Source organism: Boleophthalmus pectinirostris, unplaced genomic scaffold, assembly GCF_026225935.1.
Source record: "Boleophthalmus pectinirostris isolate CB_2022bp ecotype Guang Dong unplaced genomic scaffold, ASM2622593v1 HiC_scaffold_22, whole genome shotgun sequence".
NCBI lineage: Eukaryota > Metazoa > Chordata > Actinopteri > Gobiiformes > Gobiidae > Boleophthalmus > Boleophthalmus pectinirostris.
The window spans coordinates 25083017-25109033 of NW_026571190.1; the positions used below are offsets into that span (position 1 = coordinate 25083017).

Below are 26017 nucleotides of genomic sequence, written 5' to 3' on the forward strand. Positions count from 1 at the left end.
ACAAGATTATCAAATAGATCATAAAACAGAATATATGAGCCCTTTAATGGTTGATCTTGATTTGGTGGTTAAGGGCCTTGTACTATGTTAAGTACTATTCCGTTCTATGCTGTATGAACGTTGAGTTTGTTTTAATGTTCTTTCATCATAAACTTATTTAGGTGTGGCCAGTCTGATATCAAAACACTGTGGCATATACATTCTGTCTTCTTTTCCATAGTTCAAAACTCTGCTTCACCTGCTGATGTCATGAGGTGTGTTTTGACCTGAGTTTTAAAAGTCCATCTTCACTGGGATCATCCTGTGTGTCTTTGTATACATTTGCATACATTTATAAATCCTGTTTACTGGCAATGCATGTGAAATCTATAAGCAGATCAAAACTGGTTTGGTTTGTAATTCATCAATGTCATAATGAACATTTTCTTCTAATACTAATTAGGTTTAATACAGAAAAAGAACGGTTAGTCATCCTTGTTTTTATACACTAGCTGTTTTTTTTTCCAATAAATGTTTCCACTGTAAAGCAAAAAGATGAACTGACTTAGTGCTATTTGAAATAATGGTGTTGAATCAGTGATAATGAGGTGACATTTACAAAAAAAAAAAAAAAAAAAGAAATTTCAGATGATTGAGAATTTCATAAAACTATTTTGGCATTTATGACTTTTCTTCATTCAATGAACTGAATTCACCCCACAGCTTAGAGTCACACACAGCAGTAAGTACTGTAATGACATCTGTGTTATTAATGGGCTGAAGGAATTCTAAAATACCAGAGTAACTCAATTCAAATGTGTTGTGGAGACAAATGAAGATCATAATACTTAAACTGATGCTTGCAGTCAGTGGATTTTAAGAGACTTTTGGATGAAGTGTAAAAGCAGGGCAAACAAAAAGTGTTGGTGGAGAAAACTCAGAGGGGTGTTCTGTCTGATCTGGGAAACTTACAATGTTCAATGACATGCTCATAACATAATGTGATTTCAATTGAATATAATCACATTCTTCTTATTAAACTGAAATGTGTTTAGTATCATTTAAGACAACATTTATTTAATGACATTTGTAACCCCATCAGCACTGACAAAATATGTATAAATATATTGTCTAATCACCTGGGGTCAGATAGCACACTTTCTCCAAAAGAACTTACACTTGTAAAGTAACACACATAAATTAGAGTGAAATGAACACAAAACAACACTACACCACAACAAAATAAACCAAGCCAGGCACCTGGGTTCATTCAGATTTTTTAATTTTCTGATATTTCCATCACAAAGCCTCCGGGACAAAAACTCACATTCAAACTCTGAAGGCTTATTTCTTGAAAAATAATCTTGTACCTTTAATCTTAGTGCTTTGACCCCGCCCCCTGCTTCCTTTGAGAGAGGAGATGATTGCGTTTAGCCGTGTAGCCTCCGTTTGGGCCTGCTCTGATAAATGACTCTGTCCATCACTGAAGGGGACCACACAGATAACCCAGTTGTCCATCATCCCTTTGTCAAAGTCCACCGCGGAGATTGGTTATTGACCCGGGGTGACTTTTTCCATATGACACATCTGAAGACCCTGCCACTGAAACACAATAGTCTGGAGACTGGAGACAAATATAGCGCTTTTTCCACTCTGGAGGACTGGATACAAGAGAAGGATTTAAAGCTGCACTGTGTAACTTTCTGGAAGGGTCCACCACCTGCTTGTCTTCATGGAAATGTTATTGCTTTGTCTAGAATGTCCTTAAGACTGTCCAGATACTTTCACTTGTGGGTCAATAAAGTTTAAAGTGTAAGTCCCTCAGTGTGACATTACACTATTTCCATGAAGACAAGCACACAAGGCCTACAAGCCAAGTTACAGGTCAGGTCTGTGGAGAGATGAGGTCACTCACTGTAGAAATGCATGTTTTTTTGTAGTATTTTTGAGCAGTAAATCACCTGTAATTGAATAAATGCAACATAGATGAGTTTACTGTGAATATTTTCAGTCAAACTAGTATCTCCGCAGAAACAAGTTCGTGATGCACTCCTTACCAGAAAAGTTCCAAAGTGCACCTTTAAAGTGCATATGACAGGTTTTCATGTTTGTTTTTTTTACTTGGTTTTGGTGGAATAGTATTTATGTAAAATATTTATCATAGTTTTACATCAGTGAAGAAAGTTGAAAATTACAGGAATAACAAAAATACACAAAATGCCATGCAACATTTTTGAACAATTTACCCACAAGGACACATTTCTAACTGTATTTTCATTTGTCTAGTTATATTGAGTAAATTAAATACGCTCTGACCCTTGTTTACACAGTATGGTTGCTAGAAATCACGGAAAAACCTCTATGTATGAAATATCTATTGCCCATGTCCAACCAGAAAGTAAAATTATAGACTTCACAAAAATGTTCAAACATTGCATTGTGTAACTTTTCAGGTGGGGGTCCATGAATGCTTGTTATCGCTTTGTCTGGAATGTTTCACAGTATGGCATTAAACCTGTCTACTTTCATGGAGATCAAACCAGACCAAGTTACAGGTCAGGTCTTTGGAGAGACAACCCCACTCACAGTCAAAATCCCTGTTTTTATAAGTATTTTTGAGCTATAATACCACCTTTAATTAAATAAACGTAAGGTAGAGCTGTTTAATGTCATACTGTGGAACATTCAAGATATTCATAGAAACAAGCAGGTGACGGACCCCCAACCAAAAAGTTACATAGTGCATCTTTACATATGTTAACTACGTTTTAGTGAAATTTCTAGTCTAACCTGTCATATGCACTTTAAAATGTAATGACTAAATAAACTCTTCTCACTTGACTGACATGATTTTGGTTTGGCACTTTTGGCACTCCTTTAGACCACTGCAGTCCAGTAGCTACGGGTGCTATATTTAGGAATTTCTGGAATTTCACTGACGCAGAATTTGTGGAATACAGTAAATAATGTGTGTTATTAACATTACCTGTCACAAGTCTCAATGACATGCATGAAACAATAACAAAACAAGTTGAACAGAACAGAACCACTTTGATGCAGACAAGCAAAATTTAGACTCTTTTCACTGTGCATTAAGAAAACAAAACAGAGGAAGCTGTAACAGGGATTTTCAAATGACCTGACCGGCCAGAACCACACGCTTTGTTAAAACTTTACAAATATGAGTGGATCTGTAGCTCTATCCTGTCTCCCTGATTCCAAAGGGCATGATTGACAGTCAGATTAACCAATCAGAGAGAGGCATGTTCTGTGCACTTCAAAAACAAACATGGGAAAGAGGAAAAAAAACTACATAAAGGACTGAGAAACAGAATGAATTTATTACAGAATCAACAATGAAAGCACCAAACTATTATTTATCTCAGGTATAACAAGTTATACATTTTGCTCTGTATGTTAGGAGAATTTTGGAGAGGAGATGTCTTTCGCTAGCCAGGTTGATGCCACCTAGTGTCTCCACTCAATTTCATTTCTCTCTAGTGACTAGGTCAGGAATTAAAATACACTAGACGGTTTGCAAGAACCCCGGAAGTTGTAGACCGCGCACCGGCCAATCAGCGAACAGCTGTGAAGCCATGACGTCAGACTCAAGCGCCTGTATGGGTCCCTTTTGTGGTACAACACAACAGTAAACAAAGTGGTCGAGATGGATGTACACGAAACCATACATTCTGTGTTGGCAATGATTCTCAAGATTGAGGATTTAAAGCTGGAACAAAGAGAATGTTTGGTGAATTTTATCAAGGGGAAAGACGTTATTGCCCTTCTTCCTATGGCATTTGGCGCCTTAGATACGTCACGACCAAATAGCAGCGATTGGCTTAAATAAAAAAAGTACCCGTCTACTGATGAGCGAATGAATCCTAATGCTGCGAGGTCACACGATTTCCATGAGGTGAACCCGACTGATGGATCAGGCTAGTCTTGCACATTTGAGAGACACGTGCTGCAAATTAGCAGCTGTGGTTGGACTGTCTCAAGTTTGGATGGGGTATTCTCCTCCTCTATTGACTGGTTTCTCTCCCTTTTGAATTTGAACAGAATGTAAAAGGGACTGGCTGGTCAGGCAAGGTTTTAAATGCAATTGTTTATGCCAAATTGGAATTTTCAATTCTGTTTCTTGTGAAAAATATATATATATATATATATATCATAGGTGACTTTAAAACCAAACAGTCTCTGGTCTACTTCACCTCTCATGCCGTATCCACCACTGATATGACTTTCTGAGATGGCGCTCAAATGGTTAACCCAAATCTAGCACAGCTCCATCCAGTTTGGGCAAGTGTCCCTTTTACAGCTCTACTGCCCTCCTCTGGGCTGGTTCCGGGTCCAGTCACTATAGACAGTCTCGGCACAGCGCCACCTGTCCCTGGCGGAAGTCCCTGCAGGGGCACAGACGCCTGTACTTGGGGGAGTGTCCTGCACAGCTGAACAGCAGTGGTTCTCTCTGTAGACCACACTCTCTCCGCGTCACAGAGAAGGCAGGCAGGATGTGATTCATCTCAGAGTCCACCACCTCACACTGCACCTCCAGCCTGGAAACAGATTCAAAAAACATATTCAAATACAATTCATCTTTTAAACTCAATACCAGTCTGTGCTATGTAAAGATATTAAATATTGTAAAAGGCCATCTTAAGAATGTAGAATGGAAAAAAAATGATTCAAGTTTTAAATGTGCATTGTGTAAACTTTTCTGGTGGAGGGTCCGTTAAATGCTTTTCTGTGTGAACATGTTATTGCTTTGTCTGGAATGTTTCACAGTATGGCATTAAACTTTTCTATCTTCGTGACCAAACCTGACCAAGTTACAGGTCAGATCTCTGGAGGGAGTGCCTGTTCTTCTAGGTATTTGTGAGCAATAAAACCACCTGTAATCAAATAAATGTAAGGTTGAGCTGTTTAATGTCATACTCTATAAGAATATAGAACAGAATGTAACCTCATGGAGATGATGTTACATTCTCTATGTAAATTGTGCCTATGTTCTGTTTGTAAGAGACAAATTTTGGCTCATAACTTCACAGGACACTGGTGAATACACACAAACATGGAGAGCTCGGCTACTTTCTCAGAGGATGATGCCCATCTCTACAATGAGGACTTTGACCTGGAGGCTCTGGTCTGCCCTACACCAACAGGGGGCATTTAAGAGCCAGCAGAGACCCAACTGGTGTCTCCCAACATCCAGTTTTATTTTATTTTATTTTTTTACTTTGTTTAATTCAGATGCCAGCCAGAAAGCATACCGCAGTGGCTTGTTTTTTATGCAAAAATGGATAAAAGGAATGCACTTTAAATATAATGTAATACATGATAAAAAAATATCAAAAGATTAAAATGGAAATGTTAATGCACCTTCTAAACTATGATTTATTGCCTGTTGCAATCAAATATAATGTTTATAAGAGAGAGAGAGAGAGAGAGAGAGAGAGAGAGAGAGAGAGAGAGAGAGAGAGAGAGAGAGGGTGGAGGGAGAACAAGCTGAACAAGATGTCTGAAACATACTGATATTGTAATTAATCATTCAAGTTGGGGTAGGATACTATAAGTTTTTTTTAAAACTTCATTCTACTCCTTTAGTAGCCAGGCTGGTGCCACCTAGTGCCTCTGCTCAATTTCATTTCTCTCCAGCAACTTGGTCAGGAATCAGAATACACTAGATGGTTTGCAAGAACCCTGGAAGTTGTAAACTGTGCACCAGCCAATCAGTGAAGAGCTGAGAAGTCATGACTGGGTCTCTTTTGTGGTACAGCACAACAATAAACAAAGCGGTCAAGATGGATGTAGACAAAGCCATACATTCTGTGTTGGCAATGATTCCCGAGATCGAGAATTTAAAGCCAGAACAAAGACAACGTTTGGTGAATTTTATCAAAGGGAAAGATGTTATTCCCCTTCTTCCTACGGGATTTGGGAAAAGCTTAATATACCAGTTAGTCCTGTTAGTGGAGCATTACATATGTCATGACCAAATAGCAGCGATTGGTTAAATAAACAAAAGTACCCGCCTACCATCGAGTGAACAAATCCTTATGCTGTGAGGGCAGATGGTTTCCACGAAGTGAATCAGGCTACTGCTTTTGAGCACCAGGTCCCAAATATGCATGTGTACATATCCTTTGTTATTGTTGTTGTTGTTATACTTTGCTCAAACAAATAAAAAAATAAAATAAAAAAGTTACTCTGTGTGAGGCTGTATGATAGTATGGTGGTCATGTTATATAATATGTGCCCCACCCAACCAACACTGATTTAATGACTTCAGCCCCTGCTCCAATTGAGTTTGAGAGCCCTGACTTAAACCATAATGAACAAACAGTTAATTAACAATGATTTAGGCTTAGTCACTGTTCATTCCTTTGTGTGACAAATCCAGAGTGAAATCACTCTGTATTTTTTTTATACAGATTGATATCAGTCTGACCTCCACACACTCCATTGCATCTCAAGCCTTGACAAACGTGATCATGTACAATCAAATTTGTCTTTGTTCAGTGACACATGTGAAATGAATAAGGTCATTGGTTGAATACATTTAATTAAAAAATGCAAACTATAAAACAAAAGTCATGTCTCAAATAATGTTGCAAGAGCACTCACAATCAACATAATAGATAGATATGCAAAAGCCATAGAGCTTCACATTTACATGTCCAAAAACGAGTGAGAGGAAGGGGAATTTATTTAATCCTACCCCCTTTCCTAATTATAACTCAAAACCTCCAGTTTCCTGTTATAGGTTATTAAAAGAAGAGAAAAAAGAGCATTCGAATTAGTACTTTTCACTATTTTTATAATTTGTCAATGCCATTTCTTTGTATTTCTTCTTAAATGTTATTATGCTTGAACATTGATGCAAATATAGGCACAAATCATTCCACAGTCAAACACGAGAGACCAGAGTCCCCTGTGATATGTTTTTCCTTTATCTTTTGTGATACGAAGGACCATGATGTGTCCCAGATTGGCTAATGCACCTGTCAATCATGTCCATCTGAAAATGGGGAGATTCACCAGTGACCAGACTCACATTTTTGTAAAGAATTGAAGAAGAGTGGATCCCAGCTTGTTCCTAACACCTAATCCTAACCCCTTAATTTAATGTAGGAGTTACTCAATAAACTACTAGTATTTATTAATTATGAATGTAACCTTTCTTCATGCTTTATTAGGTATAAGTTATTATTAAGTATTTCCATGATAAACACACTTAAGAGGCTACAAGTCCTACAATAAGTGTCACTAGTGGTCAGCAGGGCCATTATTATGATTAAGTAGTGACAAATATTAGAAGACAGTCCACTTAGCCACACCAGTGCAGTACTTTATACAGAACAGAGGATAATAAAGTGAAAAGTAATGTGAAATTTCAGTGGAATAAAAAAAGAAACTATGCCACAGGTGAGAGCTCTCATGTGTGTCACGGTTTAAACAAGAGTGCGCGGTGAAGTTGGAAGACGAGTGAAGCAGGTATGAGGCGTTAAAGAGGAAGAGGATGAGAGAAGACAATGACAATAAAGGCAACTGTAAACCCACATACGCACACGCACACACACACACACACACACGCTCATGCATGAACACACACGGACACGCACGTACACACTCACGCACGCACTCAGGATGAAACTAGTGCAGAGAATAAAGTCAACAGGGGAGGAACTGTTCAGTGTTTGAGGCTCAAACTCTCTGTTCCCTGCAGAGTGCGGCAACCCACAACTCAGTTAATACATGTCTCACCTTTTCAAGCAGCTTTGTGATGGGATTTCATACAGCAAAGTGTTGAATGCATTTTGATTTTAAAGAGTCTATGCTATATTTCTAATCTATGTTAAAATGTTGTTTTCTTATCATAAACATATCTGGAGTTGTGTTTTGTTTCAGTCACATGTTTAATGCACAAATCCTGCATATTTAGGCTGAGTTCTTCTCTCAAACCTTTTGATGTCATGAGGTAATACAGGGAGTACTCCACTGCGTTTTTACATGCCAAACACCTTCACTAGAACTACGGTGACGTTAAGTGAAATAAAGGTAAAAAAGGTTAAAGATAGCTGAAAAAAAGGTTAAAGATAGCTGAAAACGACCACTTCATGACATTACAAGGTGGAACAGAGTATTTAAAGCTTTGGAGACGTAGACAGACAAAACCACAATTACTGATACATGTGTGAATGAAACAAAACACAACTCAAGGTATGTTTGTGAGGAGATAACTGCATTATAATATGGATAAAAGCTCACAAGAATCTTTTGTGTAATGTAGGACCTTTTAGATTATACGCAAATATTGCATGGGGCTAAATACTAGGTCTGTCAGTGTAAGAATTATATTGATATTGTTCTAAAATGTTCACTAAAATGTTCACAATATTTATCCTGTATACAGTTTCTTTGTACTAGTGGGGAAGATTTGAGCTGCAGAGGTTCAAATAAGTTACTTCTATAAGTAATTATACTACAACTAAAGTTATATTCTGCTTTGTTTCTTGCAACTCAGTAGTTTGATATTTTTGTAGCACTTCAAAATGTATTATTGTAACAGGCCTTGATAATCCTTTGATCAAATCTGAAATAAGATCAGTCAGAAAAGTGTAGCTCTGTAGACAGGAGAGCATGGAGCGTGACTTCAGTGATTAAGAGCTTTTACCTGCCGCTCATGTGCCAGTGTGGGGCCCGGCAGGACACGCTGTGAACATCTGCATGGTAAAAGAACTGATGGAGATTTGACAGGAAAATGAAATGGTCGCACTTTAGAGTAATGCCATGGTAACAGGAAAGAAATGGAATAGGATAATGCATTTTGAAGATATGTGTGCATATTATTACCTAGAATACTAACCATGTTTCCTGGTCCAGCTTTATAGCCATACAGCCTTCTCTAATACATTTGCGATCATTCATTTTTCACTCGTAATATTTTATAACAAAAATCAATGCCTACACAGCTCTGTATCAGTGAATGAAAGCATGAAGAAATACTTCATAAACTTGATGAACTAATAGTTTATTAAAAACAGTTCAGGTATAATTACTGTTTAACAAATTGAACTACTTTGGGTATTCATTAAGTAGTTACTAAACTAGAATAATTCTTAATAAACATTTTGTTTAACATGAATCAAGTATTTTCTAATGCTTTATCAAGGCTATTAAAAGTGTAGTTATTACAAGGTTACCATAGATTGTATACAGAAGTGGACAAAGGGAGTGTGATGTCACCCATAGCTTTTGGCTCCACTCAGATGAAGGTCACGAGGCAGTTACAGGAAAGATTTTGGAGCCAGGTTAATAGGAATTTATTTGTAGACAAAATAGATAAATAAAAACACCAGAATAATGTAGTGTGGGTTAATACGGACATTTTAATACCAAAATGACTCACTTCAGCACTTATAGAATGAGGAGCGACAATTTTTCAATGTAAAGTCAACTGGAGCCAGAGTCGATAGAGTCGGAAGCTCCCCCATGTTCACTTCCTTTTTGGAACGTGGCAGCTAGCAGGTTAGTCCATTTACATATACAGTCTATGGGTGTTACCAATGTTTGTAATTTAAAATGCAAATGTATTATTAACTGTAATGCAAGCTATTCAGTAGTGATGAGAGCAGTGGAGTACTCACGCGTGCAGAGCTTCTTTGTTGTTGATGTAGTGGAAGTGAGCAGGCTCACAGATGAAGCCTGAGCTCTGACAGGCCTCCACACACGACTGTCCCTCCTGTGACACGAGCAGACGGAGCGAGCTCAGGGGGGGCCAGACCGTAGGTGCGGTCACGTTCAATGCCCATCCCAGCGCCGTGGAGTTGGACAGGGGCACGAACACAGGGCCCTGCCGCCTGCTCCCACCAGCTGTCCCCTGTCTGGACAGGTTAGCCAGGACGAAGGGGTGATCAGGGGCACAGAAGTCCTGCAGGTGTCAGAGGCATTTAGTGTACAGAGTAACAAGATACTCACTAGAATACACACATGCCCTTATTTGATCATATTTTCTACCAGTGGTATAGATACTGGTGCAAAAAATACTCAAGTAAAAGTGTTAAAGTACTTTTTGAAATATGTATTTAAAGAGTAAAAAGTAAAAGTATTCCATGCAGATGTGCTTATAAAGTGTCAAATGTATTGATTTTGATGACTTGTACTGAATTTTCTTCAACAGAAACAACTGAATAGACTTTTTATTCTAGCTGTATTTATTTGTTGTTATATTTTTTTTCTCAAATTATGAACATGCTAATGATAAAGCCACAACCTTTTCTGTAGATCTTCTGTAGACTTACTTAAAAATACTTGTACTTTTCAGTCCTGGTCAAAAAATGTGTAATGTAGTGAAGTAAAAGTAAAAAGTATTCACTTTAAAAGTACAGATTCCTAAAAATGTATACTTAAGTACAGTACTTCAATACTTTAACTTTGTTACATTCCACCACCATATTCTACTGTTATTTTTCACTGTTTAATACCAAAGCAAATGATTTTGTTCACTGATAATGGCAATAAAACTTGTTTCTGATTCAGATTATTCTCTAAAAGGTATTTAAATTATTATTGAGCTGTTTCATTTATCATTGCTGAGTGTGTTGTGATCTGGCCTGTGCAAATAATTACATTTGATTCAAGCGGATGTTCAGTCATTGAAACTCTTCAATAACTTAAACCTTTAAAAACTTCAAACCTGGAGCTTTCTTGATATGATCTATGAGCCAATTCTAAAAGCACTTGGTTTGGAGAAGGGTTTAGGTTTTAAAAGAATGCAACTCGATTTCTATACGTTAAACGGCAGAGACATGTTTTGTGTTATAAAATTAATATTAAAAGCCAGTTTTCTTTATATATAAGAATTAAATTTAATGTAATAGAAATTGCAATAAATCAAGACATGTAGGAGTTAAAGGTGCACTGCATAACATTTATACTGGAGGGTCCACTACCTCTTGCTTGTCTACATGGAAATGTTATTGCTTTGTCTAGAATATTCCACAGTATAGATTAAACTATCATGAGGGAGACAAGCAGGTTACAGCACTATGCTACATAGTGCTATATAAATAAAGACTTACTTACTTACTTACTTACTTACTATTACAGTTCAGATCTGTGGAGAGTTGCCCCTATTCACAGAAGGAATCCATGTATTTTTGAGCAACAGAAACACCCGTAATTAATAAATGCTAACTATATGTTTAAAGTCCTGCTATGGAACATTCCAGGCAAAGCAATCAGATCTCCATGGAGACAAGTAGGTAGCAGACCTTCCACCTGAAAAGTTCCAAAGTGCACCTTTAACATCATATAAAGGTTATGCAAAATTGACTTTTCTGAGTGTATACCAATGTTTTTCATGAAAAATATACCTAGAGTTGTGCTTTAAGTAATTATTCAATATTATTATTATGTATTATTATTCAATTCATTTCTATAAGTCTAATCGTATTTTATAATCTAGCTGCTCTCACACATATGTGTGGTCTATAGGCCTATATCATGTCAAGGGTAATGTGTGGTTGCCATGGACACAGCTTCCTCACTGCCATTGCCTCATAGATGAAACTTCATGTGGCAATGACCTTCTTGCTGTTGCACAGCTTGTACTTCAAGATGATGCTTTTACAGTATTGAGCAGACCTTGAGATATAATGCATGAGGAAGCATGAAGAGGTGAAGGAATAAGAAACATGGGAGAGGTGTGCAGAAACTCTGTACAAAGAGTTTAAGTGTGTTCATTTATCAAACAGACCTGATCAATCACACAGAACAGTTTTCTACATCTAGGTCAGATATATGTGGGTAATTGGATGTTATCAAACTTTAGAAGCAGTTCATTTACTATGAGCAGAGTATCAGATGCTTTTGACAGGAGCAGCTGTACTTTATTTATTTATATTTCTTAAAATTGAAAGAGCTAGTGATTTTGGAGTTTGTCATCATACCTCTCATTTTGTTCTGCATTGTGTGTATGAAAAGTGCAATACGAATGAAGCTGAATTGATCTCTTGTAGTTTTGGAGGAAGTACTTTTGGCTTTGGTACATTTCTGTTCAGGGACAACAAAGTATATATAAAGTATATATAAGCACCCATATTAAACTATTTCTGATCTATGTCATAATGTTTCCTCATCAAAAACATACCTGGAGTGGTGTTTTGTTTCATTCACATGTTTAACTCACAAACCCTCCATATTTAGGCTGAGTTCTTCACTCTGTACCACCTTGTGCTGTCATTAGGAAGCTCCACTGTATTTTTAAACTCCATACATCTTCACTAGAATTATTTAGTGAGACAATATTGGAAACTGGGTCACAAAATTGATTAATTAATTATGTCAAAATCACATCTTGTCTCATTCTCATGGGCTCAATCTCATATCTCGTCTTGTGGCACTTGTATCTCATCCCATCCCTACTGCATATGGTCATCATTTATGTTGAAACATATTGCTGATAAATTGACTAAAACCAAAAAATTACAGAAAATGACCCTTCATTGGCTGAACATCTGTTGTGACCAGTTTGGATGGTGGCGGTAGACACAGCAGACACAATGTACAAGCTCTGATGTGACTGTAGTGAGTCTTGTCTTATTCACATCCTCCATCTTGGTCAGAGGCACACTTGTGTTTCTCCTTACTCATCCCTCCTCATTACTGTCAGCGGGCCTTCTGCTCCACGGCTCCAGGCTGAATTTGTAGCTTCTAATGAGCTTAAGCGTGCATTCATCAAAAGTCTGCTTACATACATGTCAGGGGCACACAGTTAAGAGGCCCTAAGCACTGCTGTGGGGGTTGAATGAAACACATGATGAAATATTTAGTACAATAGGGAGAGCCAGGGCACATTGGGAACGTACCTGGTTTTGAATGTAGGCGTGTACTCTCTCCAGCATACCCTCACATGTGTACTCATAAGGCAGATACGGCTCAACCTGGAAATACAAGAACATACAAATCTCAGTCGTGTACAGCTAATTGCTCATTATTCAGAAAAAATACCAAATCAATCCATCCACACATTTCCATTGTTTCTTTAGAAGAACATCCTCATTGTCAAGCCTCTTCAAGGACTAATGCAACTTAATTGTTTTTTAAAAATGTCATTCAATGCATGTGGTGACTGTGGCATTTGCTAACTAACTCTGGTTGCTGTTTGCTATTTTATATTTATACTAGGGATGCACCGATACAGCTTTGTCAGTCCCGATGCTGATTTCAATACTATATCTGCCAATACTCAATATTAACCAATACTAGTACAGAAACTGATAATAGCATTTATTTCCATCCATTCATTTTCTTCCGCTTGTCTGGGGCCGGGTCGCGGGAACTGCAGTCTGAGCAGGGTCTCCCGGAATTCCCTCTCCACACACACACTTCCTCCAGCTCTTCCGGGGGGATCCTGAAGTGTTTCCAGGCCAGCAAACATAGTCCCTCCAGTGTGTTCTTGGTCTTCCCCGGAGCCTCCTCCCGGTGGGACATGCCAGGAACACCTCCCCATTGAGGCGTCCAGGAGGCATCTGGAACAGATGCCTAAGCCACCTCAGCTGGCTCCTTTCGACGTGGAGGAGCAGCGGCTCTACTCCGAGCTCCTCCCGTGTGACTGAGCTCCTCACCCTATCTCTAAAGGAGCACCCAGCCACCCTGTGGAGGAAACTCATTTCCACCACTTGTATCTGCCATCTTGTCCTTTCAGTCATTACCCAAAGCTCATGACCATAGGTGAGGAATGTAGACTGACCAGTAAATCGAGAGCTTAGCCTTTCAGCTCAGCTCCCTCTTCACCACAACGGTCTGATACAGTGACCGCATCACTGCCGACGCTGCACCAAACTGCCTGTCAATCTCACCTCCATCTTCCCCTCACTCGTGAACAAGACCCATGAAGCTATAGAACAACTTTGTGTAAATAAAAGTTCAAACATTATGAGGATCTTATTAGATTCATTTATATGCCAAACCAGGATATTGACTGAACTGATATTTGGAAGACAATGCATCCCTAATTTATCACTCGCTCTCTTCCTCTCTGTCTTCTCATTTACCTGCCTCTCCGGCCCTCCTCTCTTTTCCACTTCTCATTCCTTCTCTCTTTCACTGAATGGGTGGTTGCCAAGCCTGAGTGCAGATCGCCTCCTCAGAAATCTCAAATGGGCCTTCAATATCACTGTCTTCATCCATAATAAAGTAAATTTTACACTGAAGCTGTGGTCCTTGTAAGTGAATTCAAGTAACTATGTTTCAGGGACAGACTCTTAAGCCATACTGCTTAATCCTGTTTCTGTACTGTATATACAGGTGGATAGTTCAACGAGTGTACTTGTAAATACTCCAGATCCCAACTTCATGTACAAATGGTCCACAGTGGCATCTCCTGAAGAGAAATCAATCAATCAGACTTTATTTATAGAGTCCTTCACAACACTCAAGGTGACCAATGTGCTTTCCAATAAAACCAATACAATATAAACATTAAAAATATTAAACAATAAAAAACAAAATAAAACAAATTGTGCCATTACATTACTGCATTACTGAATGTCTGAATAGCCAGTCTGAAAGTTTTGAGCCTGGATTTAAACGGGCCAAAGTCTGTGATGATGTGCATATCAAGGGGCAGTTTGTTCCAGAGTCTGGGGTAAAAAATGACTAATGCCCACATACTTTAATATTATTATGAGCCAGTAATTATGAATCTTTTGACAATTTAAAAAAACAAAACCAAAACAAAAACATTTAATATTTGTGGTAATAGAACTCAGTGCAACCCATATTCTTTTGAAGAATAAAAGAACCAGACAAAAAGAAAATGGAAGCAAACTTTGGACTTCAGCGAGATCGAAGTGGTTTGTTTTATGCCCCGCTGAAAAGGACCTGGCTCGGCAAATGATACACGACTCGCAGAATTGCATTTCCGATCTCAAATCAGCACCAGCCCCAGGTTTAGCCGTGTGTGAAATCAGACAGAGGGCGAGTTTAAGTGAAAGCCCACACAAGCAAGTACGCAGACATGATGCAATTCCAGAAGTCACACAGGCTGCAGATCTGATCAAAGCCTTATGCTAATCTGTTTTGTAAGCCCAGACACAAAACAAACTCATAAGCAGAAACGCAGCAGACGGCACCTGAAACTTCTCTTCTATTCAAGTTTTATTTAGTTACACTTCAACAGGAAGATGACTATGGATACATTTGTACCATCTGCTCCAATTATTTAGAGCAGATGTGAAATACGTTCAGTGAAAAGCATATTTTAAGCCAGATGCCCTACTCATATTTTTAGTCCTCTCTGCTATTTCAGGGTTCCAGGTGACATCACAACACTCTGAGGGGCAGATAAAATAAATGAAAATGCAGATTTTTGTTGTAATACAGCGAGTTCTTAGCCAGGGTGGCACCACCTAGTGACTCCGCTCAATTTCATTTCTCTCCAGAGACAAGGTCAGGAATCAGAATACACTAGACAGTTTGCAAGAACCCCAGAAGTTGTAGACAGCGCACCAGCCAATCAGAGAAGAGCTGTGAAGCCATGACTGGGTCACTTTTTGTGTTACAGCACAACAGTAAACAATTCTGTGTTGTCAACGATTCCTGAGATCACGGATTTAAAGCTGGAACAAAGAGAATATTTGGTGAATTTTATCAAGGGGAAAGACGTTATTCCCCTTCTTCCTACGGGATTTGGGAAAAGCTTAATATACCAGTTAGCCCCGTTAGAGGTGCATTACATACATCACGACCAAATAGCAACGATTGGTTAAATAAAAAAAGTACCTGCCTACCATGGAGCGAACAAATCCTAATGCTGCGAGGTCAGACAGTTTCTCATAGCCTATCTGACCAAAATAAAAAATTCCAAATGTTTGATTAACATAAAATTCATGAGAGCAAAGGGCTCATACAATACATAAATACATACTTTTTTGCTGGACTTTCTCAAATACAAATGCAGAAACAAATAAATCTAGTTCTTCTTTTAACTTAAAGGTGCCCTGTGCAACTTGTTTAGTGGAGGGTCTGTCACCTGCTTGTCTCTATGAACATGTGCCTAACATGTTCCACAGTAAGAACATAAACTTGTGTCTCCATGGAGACTTGCAAGTCAAATTACAGATATAGTTAAGATATTTTTGAGCAATAAATAACACCTGTAGTTCAATAAATGCAGATAACTGTGGACAATTTAAACCAAAGCACTGACATCTCCTTGTGGACCCTCGCCAGAAAAGTGCACCTTTAAGTCTCAAAATGTTTTATGTTCTGTTTGAGTCCAGTTTGATTCTGTTCTAGTCCTGGTTTAGATTAGTTTAAGATCTGCCTTTTGTCCCAGTTTAATCCTAATTCTGATGTGTGAATACCTACAAATTAAATATCTGATATTACACTGACCAGAGCAGAAAGCAAAGATAAAGGTTATATTTTAAGCCTGAAGAAAAAAGAAGAAAGAGGATTTGGTGCCTTTTACTACAGAGAGAGATTGCTTTGTCCTGCATGAGGGAGCAGCTCTCATCCACCGCTCTTGTCCGTTATGAGTTACAGCGTCCTGTAGGGGGAGGTATTCGTGCAGTGTGTGTTATCAGCGAGCCCTCTGCATATGGCTATTTACTGGAGCGTGGTGGCTACTGCAGTGAAGGGTGAAGGGACCCAACAGAGAGGTGCAGTGAGCCAATGCCTTTCCTCTGACAACATGAGCATCCACAGAGGCAGAAATCATCTCCTAATCTACACGCACACTGCTGCTAATCTGCTCCACGCTCCCACATTTACTCTGTGTTTAAAAGATCTTTCTGACAGCTGTCTCCTCTCTGTCTGTGTGAAGTGAAAGTGAGATGAATCTTTTGTTTAGACTGTTACTCTGTACTTATTTAGAAAAGAAAACTATATGGAATAAGCTGTCAGAGTTTTATCACAGTAACTAGAAATTATTGTAGGAGAATAATATTGTATAATAACCACGTTTCCCGACAGACAGTGTGAAGTTCATGATTTCAATATTAAAGGATTGCGCAGTGAAGAAGTAAAGGGACATGTGTGAAAAAGCTTTTAGTGTTATATGCATCAACAGCTAACTCTCTATATAATTATTTTCACCATACAAAAGTACTTAAAGGCTTAAATTATGTTATTTTCAGATCTCTGTTATAATATTGTTTCCTCATCACAAACATACCTGGAGTTGTGTTTTGTTTCATTCATATTTCTTTAACTCTGTTCCACCTTGTGAAGTCATGTCGTAATACAGGGAAGTGCTTGAGTCTACTGTGTTTTTACACTTCATACACCTTCACTAGGATCATTTCATGAATTCAGCCAATGGAATAGCAGATATCTACTGAACAAAAGGTAAAAGGAGCGTTTAACTTAAAAACTACCACTACATGACATCCCAAGGTGGTGAATGTGTGAATGAAACAAAACACAGCTCCAAGTGTGTTTTTGAGGAGGTCACAAGATTATAACATTGGTTAAAGCTCACAAGAGTCAATTTAATGTAATATAAGACCTCAGTTAAGTGATTTGTGAGAGTGATTTGTGAAGTGCAAATTAATTTATCTGACGCACAATCCATTCTTATACAGTATTTAATTATTAATTACTCAGACACTTCAGTTTCATTTTCTTAATGCAGCTTAATTTTGTGTGTGAAATTAAACTTTTAGTCGTAGCCCACTTAATGACAAGTGCCGTTCTAAAGCCGTTATTCATTATAAGTGTAATTAATGTTCCAATGACATATGTATCCATCCAAGCAGGACTTGTGCTCCCTTTCTCCTGATTCTTTTCACATTTCTCAGCTGCCCAAAAAGATTGAATCTCCCTCTTGACTCCTTAATTAACCTCTCTCCCACTCTTGGCACTGCCTCATGCCCTCATATTTTCTTTCTGCCCGCATTTGCAATGAGCACAGTGAAGCTCTGAAATACTATCGCTTATATACTCCTATAGTTTCTAGCAAATGGTATTTGGCAAAGTCACAGTGGCTCTCTATCAAAAAGTTAGTCACTTCTATTTCAGTTCAGTTTCACTTGAGTTCAGTTCCCATTTGTTAGTGTGTGGATTGAAATTCCAACTAAGCCTGCGATGAAAGAAAAAATAAAATAACATGGTAAATGTTTTAAAATTAAAACATTTGAAAAACAAATGGCTTAAAATTTGCAAATACAAAATACATACTTAGAACTGAAAAGTAGTGTACCTTGGTTCTCATGATTTCTTGAATGGCCGCATCAAACTCCTCTGAATTGTTGAAGTCCACAGTTATGACGTGAGGTTTGCCAATGTACTGCTCTGCATAGGGGTGCTGCGAGGAGACCTGAAACACATTCATACAAATGGTACAGATGAATTAGAAGTGAATAAAATATATTTTAACTATTTAATTGGTAAATTAAAGGTTCTATATTAAGCAAATTGACTCTTGTGAGCTTCATTTCCACGTTAAAATGTTTCTACCTAATCAAAAACATACATACCTGGAGGTGTGTTTGAGTAACCTTACATTGTTTGTTTGTCTACATCCCCACAGCTCAAAATGCTCTGTTCCAACTTGTGATGTCATGAGATGGTGGTTTTCAGGTTAACAGCTCCTTTTACCCTTTCTTTAGTAAAGATGGGCAATTCAGGGCTGAAATTATCAAAATTATTCTAGTGAAGCTGTATGGAGTTTAAAAACACAATGGAGCACTTCCTGTATTACCACATGACATCACACAGTGGAACAGAGTGTTTTCTGTTTGAAAAAAGAACTCACTCTAAATATGCAGGGTTTGGGCAACATTTGTGAATGAAACAAAACACAACTCCAGGTATGTTTGTGATGTGGAAACAACATTATAACATAGATCAAAACAAACATTACAGCGTAATATAGACGCTTTAATAGCTGGTGAGATACGATACCTGTCTGGATGTGGGCTTGCCTCTGAAGAATTCATGATTGAGAGAGCTATGTGGAGGGTTGAACTTGGGCTGGAGGAATATGCAGCCATTGGCTATTGCTTCTAGAGGAGCAGGTCCTTCATAGGGGAAACCGAAGCCAATGAAGAGCTGGACAGTGAGGAGAGTAAGACCTCAGTGTTCAAACATACAAACATTGTTAAGTTGAGAGACATTATGATGGTGGTAGCAGTCTTGCCTTGGCCTTGCGTAGCAGCTGCTGCAGTTCATGTTGTGGTAGGAGACCATGGTTCTTCACAAAGGCTGGGACTTCAGGAGGTCTTTGGGTCTCGTAGTACACTGTGCCATGTACCTCCATGTAACGATGTAAGATCTGAAGAAAGCCTTCCTTACCCTGCAGGGAGAGCAGAGAAAACAAATAACAGAAATATTAAACTAGAGCAAAGGGTTTCAGTCTTAAACTTAAAATAATATTAAAGGTGCCCTGTTTAACGTTTCTGGTGGGGGGTGCACCACCTGCTTGTTTCCATGGAGATGTTACACAGTAAAACAAAATGCATGCATTATTACTGTGAGCAGGTTCACTTCTCCACAAATCTGATCTGGTGATGTAGCCTGCTTGTCTCCATGGAGATAGTTCAATTAAATGCCATACTGTAGAATATTTCATGAAAAATCAACAGAGAGTCAAGCTACTGATGGATGAGAGGCTGCCAACCTGCGCCATCAAAACCTCCGAACACCATCAAACTGTCACTTACTCACCAGATTCATACATTGGAAAGATGGGGGAAGTGTCTTGCCTAAGGACACAACAACAGTTCAGCACTAGAGATACTGCTTCCCCACTGTGGCTCCTGGTATTTCTGGGGGTCTCCCGTCCAAGTACTAACCAGCCCCAGCCCTGCTAAAATTGGGCACTGACAAGGCAGTATTCAATGGAGTGACAGTATTTTTTAGACTAATCTTAACTATAGCTCATTATAAACTATCAAACAAATCAGTAAAACTCACACATTTTCTTTTTTTTTTCTCTAACATTGATTGACTTGTTTGAGGAAAAACGTCAATTCATTTATCCGGTTTATATGCTGTGCTTTATTGGCTCCTGTGACATTCATAGACACACAACATTTTACACACAACAGGTACAAGAAGGCTCTGGTTCAAAGTCAAGGTTGATGTGCCATTAGAAGATAAAACACAGGAGCGTGCCGGCACAGTAACAGCCTACATTAAATCATGAGCGGAGCAGGACCCTGGGCTGTGCTATTGAGTGTCTGACCAGTGTTAAACAGTTTACTCTCTCCTTGTTCCATGCTGAGGCCCCCTGCAGCTGTAATTGGAAGCTGTACCGATCGATCGCTTCCTCCACTAGGATTTTCCCAGCCAATTAGGAGATTAGCTCGAGTGCTAAGTGCAGCAGACAACAAAAATTAGCATACAGGGAACCACAGCACAGACTGGGTGACCTGTATTTCAGTCTAGTGCTCTATTTTCTTTTTACAAGGTTGTTTCTAAACCTACAATGTCAAAACCAGTGCGCTAACTGTGTCCATGCCGTCACTGTCCCTCTAAGCAGGATGTCGATGAATGAGTTCTTTTTTCAGCATTAGGAATTTAGTATTTTAAGAGTCTTTATGTTAAAAAGTACAGTCGTAAACACAGGACATGCATGATGAATATTTAAAGGTGCACTGCGCAACATTTCTAGTGGAGACTCCCTATTTACAGAAGGTTAAACTGTATTTTTGAGCAATAGAAACACAAATAATGAATAAACACTACATGGAGACAAGTAGGTAGCAGACCTGTGATAGAAATTTAGATTGTGGAAAGATTTCTCTCATTCTGTCTTAAATGAATGTGATTTCTACCTGAGACCAGACCCCCACAGGAAAATATTGATTATGATTGATTACAATGAAATAGTGATTAGTTTATCTTTTAGAAACAAATTTGGTCTTGTAACTAAAACTCATTTGGTTTGTTAGAAAGACCCTTCAATGTAAATACTTCTGTTCCCTTTTGCTTGCTAATCTTACCAGGAAGTGACAAATGCAAGTGAATATGGATGCAAATCAGATGAAGCACATCTGGCCACACCTCAGTAGGAGTGGTCACTTTCTCACTTTGAAATGTATGTCTTCTGGTCATCTCAGGCTTTATAAACTTGGTGCTTTGTAATATTGGGGGAGATACTTGGGAAGATGGGGCAAGATGTGATAGGGACATCCTGCTGGTTAAGAGAGGCTGTTGGGCTTTGGGCAGGGCAGGTCTAGGCCTGGTCCATATCTGCTGTAACAAGAATAACCCTTGGTCTATATTCCAAAAACTCATCAGGCTTTGCGAATGGATTCATTATTTATCAGCAAGAGAGATATTTTTTTTCTACAACAGACCCAACACCACAAAAGTTGCTCAGAGCACCTTTAATTAGAAAACTGTTTCTGCATTAAAATTAAATCCTACATATCTCACAGACAATGATGCATTTTAAAGTAAGTGCATGTGCTTTGATATTAAGTCTTACCTGAAGCTATAGTAAATAACATTGAGCCGGATCCAGTGGTCGCCATGGAGAAAAGGACACAAACAGAAAACATTAGTCAAGAGAAAATCGCTTAAACATAAGCAATTAGGACACAAATAAAACATGTTGTTGTGTAGGCGAAAAAGTTTATGTTCCTGCTGCTTTGGTGTATTTAAAAAACACCACACCACTTTTTGCATCTAAAGAAAACATCACCGTAATGACTTGAACAATAGAAGCCTGGGGAGTGCTGCAGAATGGGAAGACTGTATTTGAAGGGAAAATTGCTTGCAAATTGGGCTCAATTGTGTAAATGAAACCACAAGCAAGTGAGCCGTAATGGCCCAACACAGCAGGTATCAGATGTCACTGCTGCTCCACTGTTCCAAAAACTACAGAGAATACAATATGTATCAACAGTTCTCTTTGTTCTTTTGTCGGTGTTACTGTAAAAAAAAAAAAAAAAACAGAAAAAAAACTGACACACATTTTCTTTTCACGCAGGACCTGGCATGATCTAGCTGCTCTGTAACCTGCTGGAGTTAACATGGGACACAGCAGGTCTTTACAAAAACACAGGAGGAGAACAAAAATGAAAGTACCTAGACAACGTTGAAGAAATTCAGGTAAATAACAACATTAAGACACCTCTATGCATGACATTATCAGGTAATACTTTAAGTCAAAAATATTCATGTAGGTGTGTGGCATGATGTGACATTTGGCCCACCCATTATTTGAGTTAAAATGCAAACTCATTTATTCATTTATTCAAGAGTATTTGATAAAGTTTAATTTAACACCAAAAAATAAATCAGGTAAGATAAACAAAGCTGCACTGTCTAGTCACAATACTGTATCTGTGTCTTCACGCATGAGAGGCTTGAAGGAGCAACATAAGACTGTGCAATGAATCTCATATGGAAATAACAGAGAGCTCCATAAAGTCAATTTTGCAAAATACCCACTCTTTAACAAACTGAAAGTCACAGTGAAAAATGCGGATTACAGTATGGTTACAGTATATATGCAGATATGAAGAAGTGTGCTGTGGGTTGTGATATGTCCAGAGAGTCAAGCTGTAGCAGATGGGTGGGTCAAATGCTCTGGTCTGTCATATGAAATAATGGAGCATGAAACACAGATATGTTGCCACCTGACTACAAAGTCCCTTGAAAGTGCAGGAGGAGGAGGAGTTTAAACTGAATTCTGTGAGTTAATGGGAGCCAGTGGAGTTGAATGAGGACCGGTGTGATGAGTGATATGGATTTTCTATGGGGAACGATCCTGGCAGTGGAATTATGGATATTTTGAAGTTGGATGAGTTTTTGAGGCCCGGAGCCCGGAGATGAGGGCTCATGCTGCCTCAAAAAAAAAAAAAAAAAAAAAAAAATTAAAATTGAAATTAATTAAAATAACAACTACCCAATCATTTTTATATACAGAATACTTCATTTTGTAGCTTTATTTTAATATTTATTATGCCTCAACATTAGCATTAGTGTTAGCACTGAAACACAAGCATCTCTTTCTAACTTTAAACACATAATTGCCCTTTGCTCAAGTATTCATTTTATTTGTGTACTTCTTAACATGTTGTCAGTGATGTCAACCCGCAGCTCCCTGTTCACTGCCTGATCTTTCAATATTTGTTCATTTCAGCATGACTCACCAAAAAAAAAAAAAAAAAAAAAAAAAACGGAAGTAGTGACGCTAACAGTGAGGTTGTTGCACAGATGAAGGACCTTAGTGGAAAAAGGCTGAGCAGGTGATGTGAGAAGCAAATGAAGGAAAGAGTCCAACATGACACCTAAGCTTCTGACTTGTAAGAACATGAGAACCACACAGCCATTAATGCAAATACTGAGGGACAGGGACTATTTTCTTTACGTTACCTTCCACATGCTAGGCTCCTTGCCGTACACGACCGCCATGTTGTTAACCTTGTTCTGCTGGATGTTCCTCTTCTCGGTGTCATTGAGCTCTTCCGACACAAAGCCCATAAAGGAGTTGTCCGGGGTGTGAGCTGAGGAGCGAGTGAGGGAGCAGATGGGCCAATTCAGAGAAGAAAATGGCAGTGTAGAGAGGTTGTTAATGAGAGCAAAGGGAAAACAAGAAGAAACACTCAATCTTGGTTGTACCAGTTCAGTGGGATAATTACTCCACTAAGTATTCTGAATATGTTTGTGTTAGAAAGCCGTCTGTTCTAAATGACTGAGTTAACTTCACAACTTTAAATTACGGAAACACTTTTTAGGAACTTTGCTGTGAATGTATGAACGGAATTGGTGCTGAACGATGTACCTTAAAGGTCCTATATTACACAAAATGTATTCTTATGAGATTAAATTTAACCCTGTTACAATGTTGTTTCCTGATTAAAAACATTTCATTCACACATGTTTGAGTATTTATTTATTACTAGTTTGTCGACATCTTCAGTGCTCAAAATGCTCTGACCCACCTTGTGATGTCATATAACAGTAGTTTTCAAGTTAACAGCTCCTTTTACCCTAAATTCAGTAGAGATTAGCAATCCCAGGGTTGAAATCATTCAAATTAATTTAATGAAGGAATGTGGAATTTAAAAACACAGTGGAGCGCTTCTTGCATTACCACATGACAAAACTTCAGGTATGTTTTTGATGAGGAACACATTATAACAGATCAGAACCTAGCATAATATAGCCCTTTAATGAATAAAATGCATTATAAATTTGGTATAATTATATTGCTGTAAATGATCATTGATAGCTACATGACATGATTTGTTTTTATTTGAGTAAACAGAGACGGGGAATGTTGCATTTGTGTTCATTCTTAATTGAAAGTATTTTGTGTGTGCTACATTTGTTACATTTTACATTCTAAATAAAATGTATTATAAAGCTCTAAATAGGAACACAGAGGCAGGTTACACCGAAGAGCAGAATTATGGCAAGTAAAGCACATTATAACAGAGCATAGAACAGGGTTTAGAAAAGAGAAGAAAAGCCGGTGATATGTTTTTGAAGCATGCTCGAAGGTATGTTAAAAATAGAGATGTCCAACACATTAGTCCCAATTAAAGTGAGCAGGCAGCCAGACCTGTCAAAGCAGATTACAACAGAAAGAGACGGGTTTTGTTATTTTAGAATGGCTGTCAAACTTTATACATCCCTGAGAAAGCTGCTAGACAGTTAAGAGCTGTTACATAGAAATATTGTTTCTCTGATTTTCTATTACCAAACTCAAATTGAAAGTTTGTAATTTGTAGAAATAAATGAAAATAATGACTGTAATTGTCAGTATGAGTGTACTCACGGAACATGGTCATATACTGTCTGGAGTCGAGGTTCCAGTAGCCCCAGTTGGTCCTGTATCCGTGCAGTGTGGCGTATTCCTCGTGGTTATAGGCCGGTTCTGTCCCAAATGTGTCAATCACTCGGATATGACATCTGCAATGAGAAATACTTATGGTGTTATTTAATGCTCTACAAATAGAAGATATTTAAACACTGTAGACCAGCCTGACAGTCAAATCTTTACTAATTAATGAGTTCATTTTTTTTCATTAAGCTTTGTTAGGGGTTGTGGCTGTGGGGAACATATCCCGGCAAATATTGACCTAATCATGGCATAATTCAAATAATTTATGATTTATGGACCTAAAATTCAAACAAAAAATGTCAGATGCAGCATTGTGAATAAGAGACTAGTCTGTCCTCACACTATTTGACCCCACACATAGTTTACATTACATCAGTTGCAGCTAAAGAACAGGTCACTTACTAAAGTATAGGCCTAAATGTGATTTCATTTATTTACTGATTTCCAGCAAGTCTATGAACACAAGAATAAGCATGATATATTACACAAAATTGATTCTTGTGAGCTTTAAGCCATGTTAGAATGTTGTTACCAAAAATATACCCAGAATTGCATTTTTTTTCATTAGAGTAACTCTTTATTATTAGCCTCTCTACATCTCTAAAGCTCAAAATGATGTCATGTAGTGGTAGCGCTCAAGTTAGCATCTACCTTTTAGCTTTTGTTTGGTAGAGATTGGCAATTCCAGGGCTGAAATTTTATGGAAATGATTCGATTCAACGTGTATGTTTATGTTTGAGTTTTAAAACACAGAGGAGAACTTTCTGAATTACCACATGACATCACATGACGGAACAAAGTGTTTTCTGTTTGAGAGAAGAACTCAGCCTAAGTATGCAGGGTTTGTGTGATAATCATGTGTGAATGAAACAAAACACAACTTTCTTTTGATGAGGATACAACATTAAAAAATAAATCAGAAAATAGCTTTTAAGCTGATTCAATAAAGAGTTTAGTTTTCTTGTTTAGGGTTGAAAAGGAGCAGGAAGAATAAAACATAATAAAACACAGAATCTCACCTCTATAGTAATTTAGAAAAAACTGGGACAGTCAGAAAAAGGTTTGGCTCATAAAAATCTCTACTTATTTTTGCTCCTGTGAATTCTGACACCAAGGCTGCAATTTGAAGGTAACCATTGTGTGTTACTATTTGTAAAGGCCACTGGAAACTCAAATTGAATTATTAATATCCAACGCTAGTTTCACTTGTCTTGAATTGGGCTT

The 26017-nt window shown here is 38.1% G+C and overlaps 1 protein-coding gene across 1 annotated transcript in view; it reads right to left on the reverse strand.

Moving 5' to 3' along the window:
• Window positions 1-4339: 4339 nt before the first annotated feature.
• The window catches only part of LOC110172581 (alpha-1,6-mannosylglycoprotein 6-beta-N-acetylglucosaminyltransferase B-like), a 157359-nt gene continuing 135681 nt past the window's right edge, over window positions 4340-26017 (reverse strand). Inside the window, exons 10-18 of the mRNA XM_055157733.1 lie at window positions 24728-24861; window positions 23320-23450; window positions 21425-21430; window positions 19130-19285; window positions 18895-19041; window positions 18191-18307; window positions 12852-12926; window positions 9630-9913; window positions 4340-4538 (exon numbers count right to left, since the gene is read on the reverse strand). Coding sequence (XP_055013708.1) covers window positions 4340-4538; window positions 9630-9913; window positions 12852-12926; window positions 18191-18307; window positions 18895-19041; window positions 19130-19285; window positions 21425-21430; window positions 23320-23450; window positions 24728-24861 — 1249 coding nt within the window. The remainder of the gene's footprint in view (window positions 4539-9629; window positions 9914-12851; window positions 12927-18190; window positions 18308-18894; window positions 19042-19129; window positions 19286-21424; window positions 21431-23319; window positions 23451-24727; window positions 24862-26017) is intronic.